We start from the raw sequence: 14,309 nt of genomic DNA, 5'->3' as shown, positions 1-14,309 counted from the left end.
TTATCTTTTCGCAACCTCCACGAATTTCATTCAAATGTGGCAAAAACAGAGGCAACTTTTTGGTCAGAACTTAATTTCAAACCAATGACTAACCTGGAACTTTCAAATGTGCTCGCTTATGATGCAAAACTTGTCCTTTCATTCATAAGGTAGAGCCAGGAAATATCGGGACCCAAGAGATCCATTAAGATCACGGATAATTTTACGAGCACCTCCGCCACTGCATTCACTGCATAACTTGCACTTGTTGCAAAAAGTTAAACATTGGTGAAACAGGGAGACGACTAGGTGACTGATTCCGAGAACACCTTCGCGACGTAGAAAGAAATGACAAGGACACATCCAAACCAGTCGCTAGACACTTAAATCTCCCTAATCATTCTAACCAGCGCATGACAGTTTGCGGCCTTTCCTTACATCTAGGCAGTTTGGAGAGCCGCAAAACACTGGAACAAAAATTATCTTCTAAATCGGCACTCTAAATCCTCAAGGTATCAGCGAGCACTTTTCATTCAACTAATTTATTCTTGTTTTGTAGTCTCCATATTCCCACCAATAGCTAGCTCCATTTTCTGCATATAAACCCATATACAACCCAAAATTCCTCCAATCGCTCTGACGAAGGGCTAACGCTCGAAACATTAGCCTTCAAACTCGTTAAGGTGGCCAATTTACGTTTTTAACTCAGTTGTGAACACTAAATACTAAAAATAACAATAGTTTTACAAGCATCGCAATCATCCATGCTGAGTTAACCGGGAAATTGGTCAGACGTCTTTATTTTCACCTCCTGCTATGGCTGTTAGAAAAAGGCGTTTTAATATAAACATTGCCCCTTAGATGCAGGTAATTGTAGCCAGTGTAAACGAAAAAGCATTAAAGAGTCGAGCTCGTACGAGAAATCTGCTTAAAAAAGCGTACGAAGGGCAAACCAAGACAAAGCAGAGGGTTTTAATACGTCTGAAACTTAAGTTTGTTCTTGCAATGACAGGGTTGGACATTACCATTCAGCTCGAATGATGTAAAATTTACTCAACTTAAAATAGTCCTTGGCTTATGTAGGGTCTATTGAAAGAAAAAAAAAACCAGTTTCTGAAAGTTTGGAACCTCCAACCCCTCCCTCTATTAAAATTTCCGGATCCGCCCCAATGTGCTCTGCTTATATTCTACGATCTTTAAAGACCGCCTAAAAGGGAACCTTAGCATCTTTGTGTCTAAAACCCAACTAAGCAAAGTGAACGGAGTGGGATTCTGTCATCGGACAAGGAGACGTATGTGGGGAGATTGAGAGCAATTTCCGCGAGGCCTAAACTTAAAGGATTTTCGTTATCGATAGAAGAGGAGTTATATCCACTACTCATGAGTTCTAGAAAAATTGGCTCTCAAAATTGCTCGGTTACAAATGCTTACTAGTACCTTTAACGATACTGTTGCGGAGATAAATATAGTTGAAAAGCAATTTTCATCTTATTCATGGAAGATAATTCATTTGACGGTTGACGATTAATTACTTCGCACTGGGAGCGAGTATTAAAGTTATGATCTCTAACACAAAGTAGTTTATCTCTCCTTATCCAAGAGTGTGGGAAGTACTGGGCGAATATCTACCTTAAAGTTTCTTTTGTGCAGACTGCGAGCAGTGCTCAATACAAAAGAGGTCAACGGGTGATATGTTTCCAATGGGGGAAATAACAAATTTAATAAGTGAAGAAATCCACTAGGGGAATTACACTCATAATAGAAAATGAAATTAAGTTTTCTTCCATTTCTGGCACTTCTGGTTTGTGTATTGCAAACTCAACTGGTCATACTAGAGAGCAGACATCTTGAGATGGTTTCAAAACAAATTTTATTGTCATTACTGAACGGCATCAACTAAACATTTTATCCTTAACCATATTCTATCGCAGTAAATACCAAGAAGAGAAATACTTTTCGTCTTCGACAACATAATTTTGATTTTCGAGGAGATTAACTTTACTGATTACCTGACGAATTCAATACAATCTCTTATGATCAATCGACCCAAAACCTTAAATAATTTAAATTAATTTGCAACGAGTCTTTACTGAATGTCGAAGGCCACATAACGAAATTCAATCTCAAAACAACATCAGTCAACTCAGTCAAATGACTGAGACATTCAATTCAGGGAGAGGTCCCAGGAGGTTCTGTAGAATGCAAACTGGATCCTCCCTTGGCTCCACACTCCCTCTCTGTGTTGAAAGACAAAATGTGAACTAAAAAGTTTCGAAGGGCTAGAGAAAATAAGTTAACATTCGAGTAGAGAAGATGCAACTCAGTAAAAGGAGCCGCCAAGTGACAGTAGCGTGAAGTAGTAGTTGACTGAAAAGTGTCAATATAGTGTCAGCTAAATGCCAAACGAGTATCGTCAGACATGCGTGTCGATCGTGCGGCGACCGATGTCAGTCGACATGTCAACATACTCGGTCGATATCTCAGTTGAGTATTAACCAATACATCGACCAACACTTGGCCGACATATCGACCGATCGTATCGACTGATACTCGTCCGACGGATGCCTTAGGTGTACATGACCCGACAAGACTACGTTGATTGTGACAGAAAACAAAACATTACTTTCTCTGGACACTGTCCATGCCTAGAGGGCAACTGGAGCGTGTTAAGGTTATTTTAAATAACTTTTCAACTGTCTACCAGTACCAGATAATGTTGTTTTAAGGGAATCATCAAAGATCATTGAATCGGAAGAGAGAATGACTTCGAAGAATATCGTTTTAAAACGTTGAATTCATCAACCCAACTAATTTTGTGAACAGCATGAGGTTTCCCTAGCTTAAAAAGTCAATTCCCGTTTTACGTCGAAATCAGCTGGGTCCTCAAGTTGGTTACTGTCAACGTAACAGCAAGCCCACCTAGGAAGATTTCCTGGGCGCGTTACTTTTAATGAAACCATGGTTACTAGTCTACGCGTTACTGCGGACGTCAATACAAACTGGACAGTATCACTTAGCAGATGATGGGCTAACCATGTATGTGAGGCTTATTTGATATTCCCATTGGTTCCTGAGAAAATCTATTTTGAAGTTGGACCATAATAAATATTTCGGTTGTTGTCACCCTTCGGGACGACACGAGATAAATATTTCGAATTTCCTAAAGGCGTCACACACTTTGGAGCCTGACAAACAATCTGTCAATTTTCATGAAAATTTAAGAAATGTGTCTACATACCCTTTTAATTCGTTACAGCAGAAGTAACTCACGTAAAAACAAACCTCGAGTTTTCGGCCTCCTGAGAAATTTACAGTTTTCATACCGCACCAAGCGATGAATGGCAACATCCTAGGCCATTTTAGCGAGTTATCCATTTATAGATTTACTACTACTCCTTCTCGTATGAGTAGTAAACCCAGAAATGGATAACTCGCTAATATAAAATGTCGAAAAATGGCTTTTTTTCAACATAATAAGCGGTCAAATAACAAGCAATGCACTGTGAAAGTAAGGTGAGGTATTTCAATTGAGAATTTGACTGCATTTGTTTTAATCCTGAGAGCGGTCGTAAACATTTCCATACACACTCTTATAATTTCGCCATGACTCTTATTTCGCAAGATTATCATTTTAAAAATATTGACCAAATTATGTTTGATGAACGATTCCCCCGCAGAACATCACTGATAAGTATCAGAACTAACCTCCATGGTCCCCAAAAGAGTTTCCATTGTGATAAGAACTTCATATTTCACACCAAACTCTACCATACGGCATCTCCAAGGTGACGACGCAAACTTTAGGATTGTACACGGCTGCGCAGTCTCGTCCAGTGCACGACGAACTTGGAACTCGAACCCAGGTCCACCAGGTAGACCAACTACGGTCATTCCAGGTTTAATGTGAGGTTTAAGGGCATCCAGATAATCTTCATGGGCAGACGCAGGAGAGACAAAGACTACCAAATCGATATCTCGCATGGCTTCATCTGGATTCTTTGTTATTAATGCTGGTTTGGATTTGATAGACATCGGCTCATGTCCCCTGCGCTGTAACTCAACTTCAACACTTGTGGTCTGCAATGCAGAGCTCCAGCGCTCTGCTTCATCTTGATATAAACTCAGCACACGAACTTCAATTCCCTCCCGAGAGGACGCTATGCCAGCAAATGCGTGCGCATCACTCCCTCCACCACATATCAACAAATTAATGGTCTTCACACGACTGCCCTGATAATAGAATTGCAAATGATGTAAGCTTATTGACAATTCGTCGCTTACGAAATTCTTACAGATAAAAGAGAAACAAAAGGCAGAAATATTTGTTAAATTTCGGGGGAAAAAGACACCAGCTATTGAATCTTACAAGTGTCGAAAAGCGCTCATCGGTTTTCTACGTTCCTTTGTGGACAGCTATTGAAATTAGAAAATAAGCGTGAAAGAGTTTAAAATTACCCCAAAAGGCTTTAGATTGAATTTGAATGTTTGATTTGTAGGCACACAAATTGCTTCAATTCATTAAAACATCAAACAACGTTTTATCAAAACCCACGTATAATCTTGCTCCTAAACCTGATAAAACTCCACCAACAGTTGCACCGGTTGCGCCAACGGCAGCATTTCCTGCCAATCCTATGCCAGCAGCCCCTGCACTTTGCAGAACCGAAAAAGCACCCCCTGTAAATCCTCCGTAAATTGCGGACTGTGCAACTGCCGCCATGGAGCCAGCAGCAACACCTCCAGCGGTGAAACCAGCAGCACCAAGGACCACTGGAGCAGCTACCACTGCTGCAACACCAGTTGCTACCGCACCACCTCCGACTGCACCTACATAGCCCCAGTTCACACCACCTGAAAAAAATAGACCAACTGCACTGCAAGGCTAGATATGGAACAGAAGAGTGGAAACGCATTAGGACATAAAGAAAAACCCTGCATATGTAAGCTAGTTGTAATAGGAAAATCAAAGGTAATTCCTTTGTTCCAGTAGAGCGTGCTGCTTCCACCACTTTCAAAGGTCTCACACAGATAAAGCAGAACTCTTGTACTGAAAATTCCGTTTTTAGTTTATTTTAATAGTAGCTGTATTAGTAGGTAGCCTAAGTATTGGTGAAATAGGATTTACCAGATATGCTGTTACATTCACAATAGTTCCTAATGTTTTTAATTCCTTTTCCCTTAAAATGCTAATTTTCTCGTGGTTTAATCTGTTTTAAATTATTCTTCTTCCTTTAGTGCCTGACAAACTTTGAGTTTCACTTCCGCACCTGAGTGTTTCACACGCCTATGCATACTGTGTTTCCTCAAATAAGTACCCATGCTCATTAAACACCCCTCCTCCGAACAACCGCCACACCCAAGGCCATAAGATTAAACATTAGAGCCCCCAGCCCCCACTCCTCCCTCACCTTCTTAAATAGTCAGGTACCAGCAAATGCGTCCCTGTTTCCACTTCATTCATACTTTTTAAGCTTCAATAAAAGCGGATCAGCAAAGGAGAATAATAGTTTCCCCAATAATAAGTTTCCCACCTTTTAGCCCAGGCGTTTATCCGAGGGAGTACACCAAATACGCAGTAAATTTCAATAAATTACCTTTTCCAAAAAAAAGCGTTTCCACGAAAGTAGACCATTTCATTTTCAAAGAAGAGAAACGATAAATGTATAAGTTTATGTTTTATGAAAGATGAAAATCGCTGATCTTTTGTTGCAGTTGTGCAAACATGCTAACGGATAGGATTTTACAAAGAACCTGTGCATGAAGAGTTCTCATGGTTCCTGGAATCTGTAAATATCATAAATGACCCTGAAATATTTCAATACAAAAAATGTACTCAAAGCAGTTCTTGAATTGCTATTAGAAGCGAAAAATACACGAACTTCTGTGAGGACGATACCCGTGCACCTGAATTCACCACGCTCAGATCGTGGTTTACTTGAATTCAAGGCCAAAATATCATTTGAGGACCGTCATATTGGAAAAAATCGGAAACGTGTACATTTGACAGAAAATCTTCTGCAATATTAAACACTTCTCTTCGGAAATAACATTAACTGGGCCTTGGGGTCTTCAAATTGTTGCTAGGCCTCACTTAACATCTAACAATTCGGTTTTCACTTTACGGCCATGGTTCGCATCGCTCTAGTGAATCGAAGTGACTTTGACTTGATAAGCGTGTTCTGTCGCGTCTAAGACTTAGATATTCATCATTTCCTAATAAAGTATTCTGTGGCATGGTTCCCTTAAATTTTGATCTCAAGAAGGTCAAACTCGATCGGAAAAGAACGGAAAATCAAACTTGAAAATTTGAGAGTCGGCCGCGCGGACCATATTTCTTCATCATTTATTGAACACCACGGGAACGAAGATCGGTCGGATGAACACCGAATGCAAGCGAAAATTCTCGAAATCGGCTATCTATAATTTTGATCGTGCACTCATCTGATCGATTGATTACCAAGTGACTTAATTACGCGCTCTGCACTAAAGCAGTAGACACAAAAACACAGAAGAAATTATACGGAAACAAGCACGGTAGACCAGGATCCCCAGTTTCGAGGAGTAACAGTATCCTTAGTTGCTTTAAGCTGTAGAAAGCAGATCATTGATATTGTACAGGAACAAAACCATTGACTGCTTTAACTTACCCCCATTGGTTGGAGGAGGGTTTCCTGCTGGATCCCCTTGACTGGTTGACGAGGTGGTCTGGGAAGCTCGGTCCTTGCAAAACAAGGGGGACAATACTTTTAACTTTTTGCTAAAACCAAGCAAAGTATAAACCAAGCTGTGGACATCACCTGTTCGAGATACAAACAGTTTTCTGAGAGCAAAGCTTGAGGAAAACTGAGACCTTCAAGAAACAGGTAATGTCCATGAAGAGATAAACAAGGATGTTTTAGTGCCAAATTGAGGCTATTATGTTTTTTATCCTTCAAAAATCCTAAAGAACACCTTAGTGTTTGCTTTGTGGGATGTTTACTTCTTGGTGCTCACTGGTATGACTGAAGCAACAAAGAAACACATTCCTTCCTATGTAACAACTGCTTAACACTCTCTCATCTTTTTAACAAATTATAATTTTATCGACGCAGGTGTAAGGTTGAAAACTGGGAGAATATCTCTTAAGGTGTATCCTCAGATATTCCCAAGTTTTAGCTGAAGCATATTTGATTATAGATGAGCAAAACTATTCAAAGCCAGATTATAAAAGTTAGACTTCTACATGTGTTTCTGCATACTTGGACAGCATTTCTGCACACAAACACAGAATTTATGAGTCAAATAAGATTTGCTAAAAAATTCCCATTTGTTTGTTTTTTTTTCTTTTTTTAATAATGATGATGCCATTTTGATTTAAAAACACCATCCTCCTGATCATAATAAGAAATAAGGAGTTATTTCACAGGTTCATTCGTTCTATCTTGACAAATCAATTAAGCTGTTTTCTGTTACTAGGATTTAGCATCAGTTGTGAACAAAACTGTGTTTAACTGCCCAAATCTTGTCCCAAAATAACCTTTTCTTTCAACTATGTAAAAAATAGTTCAACAACACATTCAACAATTTGGGTACGAGCGACTGGAAATGGCCGAGGGATTTTGGGACTTATATTTTTATCCTGCTTCTAGCAGTCGCCATATTTAGCGAAGATACCACTTTCGAGCAGAGGAGCATTTCATCTGCGTATGCATTTATTTACTAACGATCAAGATGTGCACATGAGACAACAAACCTTGAAGGTTAGTCTTAAGATGTTGTATGTGGAGACGATCGTAAGAAATCGCCAGAAACTATAACGGACACACAGGATGAGAGTAAGTGTTATTGAATTTACGTGTAAAATATTCATATTTCGAAATATTTACCGTTGTAAATCAACCATTTTTCGTTCCCCATACTATTCCTTATAACTTGTTCAAATTTTCAACGGTTCCTCTCGTAACTTAACACCGAGTCACACAACGCGTGACGCGTTCATAAATTAATTTTCGAAATATTTCTTCGAAATTTCGAAATATTTACCGTTGTTTCTTTAGAATGTTAACTACAGTATTTCTGTCATATTTAAAAATGAATTTCACGTTAAAATGTCTTCAAACCAGTTTGATTTGCATTTCACTTTGCCAGAAATGTCATGATCCTTCAAATTTTATTTCTTAATTGAGACTGATGATAGTAACTAACTTTTATTTGCTCTGCTGTTTAGGGAGATGTGGTGTGACCCCACTATATATAGTTGGTACTAATGACAGAATGGATAGGTGTGACATTTACTGAGCCTAGCTGGTATTCAAGAGAATATAATTAGTACCAGAAGCTTACTACTGGTATAAATGATCAATCTTTTGAAGATTTAGATATATGAAAATTCACATATTTGCACTGCGGTGGAAAGATGAAATTAGAAGATCCTCGCAGCTAAGAACACTACTGAAACTAGTAGTTGTAAGTAGGACCTGAAAAAAATTTCAGGCCCGTACGGGATTTGAACCCATGACCTCTGCGATACCGGTGCAGCGCTCTACCAATTGAGCTAACAAGCCAACTGGGAGCTGGTCAATGAATTGGGTACAAATAAACATCCGAGTGAATGAAGATTTAGATATATGAAAATTCACATATTTGCACTGCGGTGGAAAGATGAAATTAGAAGATCCTCGCAGCTAAGAACACTACTGAAACTAGTAGTTGTAAGTAGGACCTGAAAAAAATTTCAGGCCCGTACGGGATTTGAACCCATGACCAATCAATCTACCAATTGAGCTACCAATTGAGCTAACAAGCCAACTGGGAGCTGGTCAATGAATTGGGTACAAATAAACATCCGAGTGAATGTTCTTAGCTGCGAGGATCTTCTAATTTCATCTTTCCACCGCAGTGCAAATATGTGAATTTTCATATATCTAAATCTTCATTCACTCGGATGTTTATTTGTACCCAATTCATTGACCAGCTCCCAGTTGGCTTGTTAGCTCAATTGGTAGAGCGCTGCACCGGTATCGCAGAGGTCATGGGTTCAAATCCCGTACGGGCCTGAAATTTTTTTCAGGTCCTACTTACAACTACTAGTTTCAGTAGTGTTCTTAGCTGCGAGGATCTTCTGATCAATCTTTTGTTCTCTCCTTGCAATTTGCCTCAACTAGCTTATGCTATATGCAACTTGTGTCTAAATCTTATTCGCAACTGTCAAATTACAAATAAAGTTTTTGAAACTTTTGTCCTAATTTTATTGGAAAAGAATATAAGAGAGATAAAAGATAAGGAAAGAGAGTATAAGATTTTGTTGTGCAGTTGAAATGATAAGTGAATATGATTTTTATTGGGGAAAAATTGATTTATTTAACTATTCATACAGACTGGAAGCCCAAACTAGTACTTGTTTTAATTCACAATTTCTCCACATCATTGATCATATCTGATGATATTTCTGAGACTAATGATTGAAAAGACTTTTCCTTACTCCATTAAAATCCACAAATATTCATCCATTTCTTACAAGCTCTTTGATCTAAGGTTACAGTATCTCTACTACTAACATTGTCTTACTTTTCTTTACTCAAAATTGACTTTTTTGGTTTTGGTAACCAGCCCCGCCAGTTGTGAATCATGTCAAAAAAAAAACTTGTGAAACAAAACAATCTTTTGTAAACTTTAATTTTTCACTCAAATTGAAGTACATTGCAATAGCTGTACAATTGGATCTCACAGGAAAGTGAGTACTTCAAAAGATCAATGATAACTTGAGACAGCAAGGACACAATAAAAGGATACCATCTAATTTATTAGTGCTCTTCGACAGGCCTCTTGCATCCTTCACAAATAACATCATCTACATCAATTGCCCAAACAATTGCAAGACAAGACTCAAAGTCGTTTGTACAATCTTTTGCTTTTTAAAAATAACTTCCTTCCACACACAACACAACAATTTTAAGACTTTGCCGCTTCCATCTAAGTTACAGAGAGAAAAATGACAAGAAAAGTTGTCTTAAATACTCGATCCATTGCTGTTTTCCGACATATTTTCCTACTTCTTTTCTTTCGCGATTCTAGAGAGGAAAACTGACGCCAGCGTATACCAGTGGTTTATCGCATCAAACTAAAATTTAGAGAACATGTGCATCAAAATGCCCCTCTCCTCTGCTTCACTCTCATAGATGTTGTATATTGTACAAACGTAATAACTTGTTTTGTTCCCAAGATCTCTTGACCATTTCCAGTCGCTCATACCCAAATTGTTGAATGTGTTTTGTTGTTGAACTTGAAGTTTTATACCGTGTTGGATTTGATGTGATTTGTAAGGGCTGCAGACTAGGAGAATTTGTGCTGATTTTGAGTTACTTTGGTTGTTGGATTTAGTGTGTTAAGAGTGTTGATAGTGATATTAGCTGTTGAAGTTGGAAAAATTTAATCCATGACCTTAATAGTAGATGTTGATGTTGGCAGCAATTTAATTTGTTGAATTTTGCACCATTATGGCTTCCATAAACAACATTGGTCTCAATACTTAGCCAAGTCCGATTATCAAGCAACAAATAAACAAATGAATAAATGAACAAATTGACAGTCATATCATGCCTAAAAATTTCTCACTGAATGTTTAAATGCTTTCAGCACAAAAAGCTAGGAGAGGAACATCATGAATTAATAATCAAGTTTACTGTAAAATTACACTGTATGCTAAAATATACTTAAATGAAATATATATCTTTCAATTTCATTGGTTACAGTTATCAATAAACATGATGTTTCTGCAATTCATTTCATTTCTTACATCTTTCATGGAGATCTGGTAGTGATGATTGAGGTATCTATCACAATGACCTTATAATTGTCTGCAATGCCTTGACAACTTTTAGGTTGTCAATCAAAATTGGTTTGATTCATCTCTAATTTTATTGTTTAAGTTTATGTGCACATACTGTTCTAGTCCCATATTGAAAACTGAATAGGAAGATCAAGACAATGTCATGATGTAATGGCAAGTCTGATTGTCCGCTATTTTTGTCATTTTTCATGATTGACAATTAGGTAAGTCCCTTATAGAGCCAACTTCTAGCTGATAACTTTACTTGTGGATTGTAACCAAAATAATAATAAGAGAACTCCTCAGAATAGAAAGATATGACAATATGCTGCCCTTCATCAAATGAAAACTTCCCCATTACGTGAACTGAAATTGGTATTAATAATTCAATTATGAAATTTCCTTTGATCTCGAAATGTTCGGTTGCTTGTGCAGAAATCGCAAGAACTAGTTCCTAACGTAAATCCTGGTCATCTCGAGCTGCAAATTTAAATTTTTTTGGGCAGAAAACAGAAATACAGAGTCCGGAAAATAGAACTGACTTTGGAAATTTCCTAATGCCCGTGAGACCTTCAATATCTCTCCGAAAATAGCTTTAAGTGACTGTTCACCAGAAATTTACCGGCAGTTTTCTCGTCTTAAAGCTATTCGAATCACTTACACGTCCTGAGATTTGCTTCTTTCTGTCGTTTGTATCGTTCTCTCTTTCGTCCGCCATAATTTCTTGACTTCAAATGATGCAATCCAACCTAAACCTGATTGACGGTTATCTCACTTCCGGTAAAATACTTGGAATTTATCCGGAAGTTGCGTCTGTCCTACCGTGCAGACACGAGAGATATCGAATTTTGTTCGAGAGTTGCGATGCAACGTAAAAACCAAGGAGCGAGCGCAGCGAACGAGTGAGTGAAACAAGTGAATAAAAATCTTTGAAGCACTTTCCATGGTATGATGTTTTTATTTCATACATACTGAGATTTTTCCTTACTGACCGATACATTCCAGAGATTGGTGATGAACGACTTAAAGTAATTCAATAGGAGTTAAAAATCGTTCGACCAATCAGAGACACGAACGACTGTACTTCTCAGAGTAAATCTCAGTTTGAATGAAATTTAACAAATAGAGAAGCCGTAACTGTTCTCTGTTCTGTTGTAAAGCACGTAGGAAGCGGCTAGAGCACGAAAGAAGTGTAGGGAGAAACACGAGACGTAGGGAATTGGGGAATAACCAATTCTAAGTGGCAAATTGTGCCTTCGTGGACGTTCCAGGCAGTGTCCGTTTAGCGTGGAAAACTGCCGCTATTTTTTGGATATTTTCAAGCAAGCGGACGCTTGAGCGAGGTGAGCGCTCCGGAAGGGTAAATCACACATAAGAGGACGAGCGGGGAAAAAACTTTACCTCTCCTCCTCTTCCGCGTATAACTCGGTCTGCCCGCTTTCCGTGCGCCTGCGTCTGCTCAATCGAAAAACGCCAAAGGATGAGGTTGTTCTATAGGTTAGCGTCTTTTTATCATTTACCAAAACATGCAACGATTAAGCGAAGTTCATGGAGCATTACATTTAGGAGAGACCAGATACCATGTGTTTAAAATGACCGAAAAAGAACTACTTTTAACCATCCAGCCTCAACCTTTGGTTTTCGTGGGTTGGTTAGTCTCTTAGCTTGATACCGACCCCAGTTTTCTTCAAGGAATTTTCAACCTGTAGATGGTCAATGTGTGACTTCGACGCAAATGTTCAGTTGTGACACACAAAACCATTATGTGTCACATTAAAAGCTCACTATATCAGGTGTTTGATCAAACGTTGTTCGCTCGTTTGCCCACCGAAATGTTTGCACGAAAAATCCAATGTTGGACGGAAATGTTTGATCGTTTAAAGAAGGCTTTAGGATTGAGGGAGAAAATTTGCGTGGTTTAAAGTCGTTTACTTGTCAAATGTCAATTCTGTCGCCTGGTTGACATATTCCATATTTATTCATGTGGCTTTGCCTATGTTTGATCCTTCTTCATTGATATCTTCTCTTGCAAACAACTTGTCCTTGAGGCGTTCCTAGCCTCGTCATGCAATCATTTCCCATGAACGTTTGTGGGACTAGAACGAGTGCGTGACGAGCCTTAGAAGCTTGTTACCAAGAAGCCCGCGCTGAAATCACCATTGTCACTTTGCAGGATTTTGCCACGATATGCGTCATAATTCCTACTCACAGAGCCTGCTCGTATATTGTCCGGTGAAAACTTCACTTTTTGCCGAATGATTTAAAAATGTACCTTTCGGGAGAGCTCTATTTGGATCTTCTGAAATAATTCATGAATGTGAATATTGAACATGTTTGACCGTTGAAGATAAAAGCGCCAAGAAGTGACAAAGATAATTGCTGTGTTATAGGAAAAAAATCCTGTACTTATTATATTGTCCACTCGAAGGATAATTGCGGGCAGTAACTCTCTCTAAAAATTTCAAATATTCATGTTTAATGTCTCAACTGCAAACCAAAGAAACTCTCAACATAGTAACCATTGGAAACGATGATCTTGAAATGTTTTAGCGTGACAGCACTGTCTTTTTGGTGCAAGCCACATACAGCAAATATTGTTTTAAGACAATGTCGTGATCTCACTGGTATGAGCAACATACTGCAAATATCTTTTTAGGACGATGCTATGATCTTATTTGTACCAGATATTTACTGTAAATATTTGTTTTACCCCAATGCCGTGATCTTATCGATGCAAGCAACATACCACATTATATGCTGAAATAGAGTTAATTTTTTTTTTCATTAATTAGAAAAAATAAAAAAGTTCTTTAAAATGGGAAAATTTGAAAGTTTTAAAACTCAAAAAAGTCATGTGTTCAGGATTGAAAACAAAAGTCATCCAACAGCTTTTATCCTCGTGTCTTCCACGTATTGAAAATTGGTAGAATAAAATCTCCCTCTTAGTGATAAATAATAATAATTGAACCGAGTGGAGTACAATTTGTATAGATAATGACATGATTTCGAGTGAGCTTTGGTGTTAATAAGCACGAGTAAATTTTTCAAAGACAACAAAATTGCACGAGTCCGCAGGGTGACTGCAATTTTTCAGCCAATCAGACACGCGTTATTTTTTCATGTACATTATTACATGAAAAATGCATTCGATTTCAGCCAATCAAACGCGCGTAATTTTTTCATGTATATTATTAGGTATGAAATCATATGAGTGATTTCAAAACTGAACGAGCGCGCAGCCCGAGTCTGATTTGAAATCACAAGTGTGTTTTAGTATATAGATTGTAAATGTTTATGATAATTGCGCAAATGAATTTTCTATTCTTTATGAATGCTTGTCAATAAATGCAATTGTTTGTTGGTTGGTGTTATTGAAGTATATTTTGATGTAAATGACTATAAAGTTCCCGCTCAAAATGTCTGAGCGCGCATTTGTTTGTCAGTTAACGTTATTGAATATCGATACATATTCAAATATCCTAATTGAAATTCGATCAACACTAATGAAATGTATTCTAGAGTT

General features: G+C 38.1%; 1 protein-coding gene across 1 annotated transcript; it reads right to left on the bottom strand.

The window, feature by feature from the left end:
- Positions 1-1,826: 1,826 nt before the first annotated feature.
- LOC131770958 (tauropine dehydrogenase-like) lies at positions 1,827-11,526 on the bottom strand. The gene is made up of 5 exons (XM_059086691.2): positions 11,448-11,526; positions 6,627-6,699; positions 4,532-4,830; positions 3,685-4,209; positions 1,827-2,216 (listed from the first exon to the last, which is right to left on the bottom strand). The coding sequence occupies exons 1-5, from the start codon at positions 11,502-11,504 to the stop codon at positions 2,127-2,129; spliced, it is 1,044 nt and encodes a 347-aa protein (XP_058942674.2). The 5' UTR covers positions 11,505-11,526; the 3' UTR covers positions 1,827-2,126.
- Positions 11,527-14,309: the final 2,783 nt, after the last annotated feature.

The sequence above is a fragment of the Pocillopora verrucosa genome, chromosome 7 (genome assembly GCF_036669915.1).
Source record: "Pocillopora verrucosa isolate sample1 chromosome 7, ASM3666991v2, whole genome shotgun sequence".
NCBI lineage: Eukaryota > Metazoa > Cnidaria > Anthozoa > Scleractinia > Pocilloporidae > Pocillopora > Pocillopora verrucosa.
This window is presented reverse-complemented; position numbering and strand designations above follow the sequence as displayed.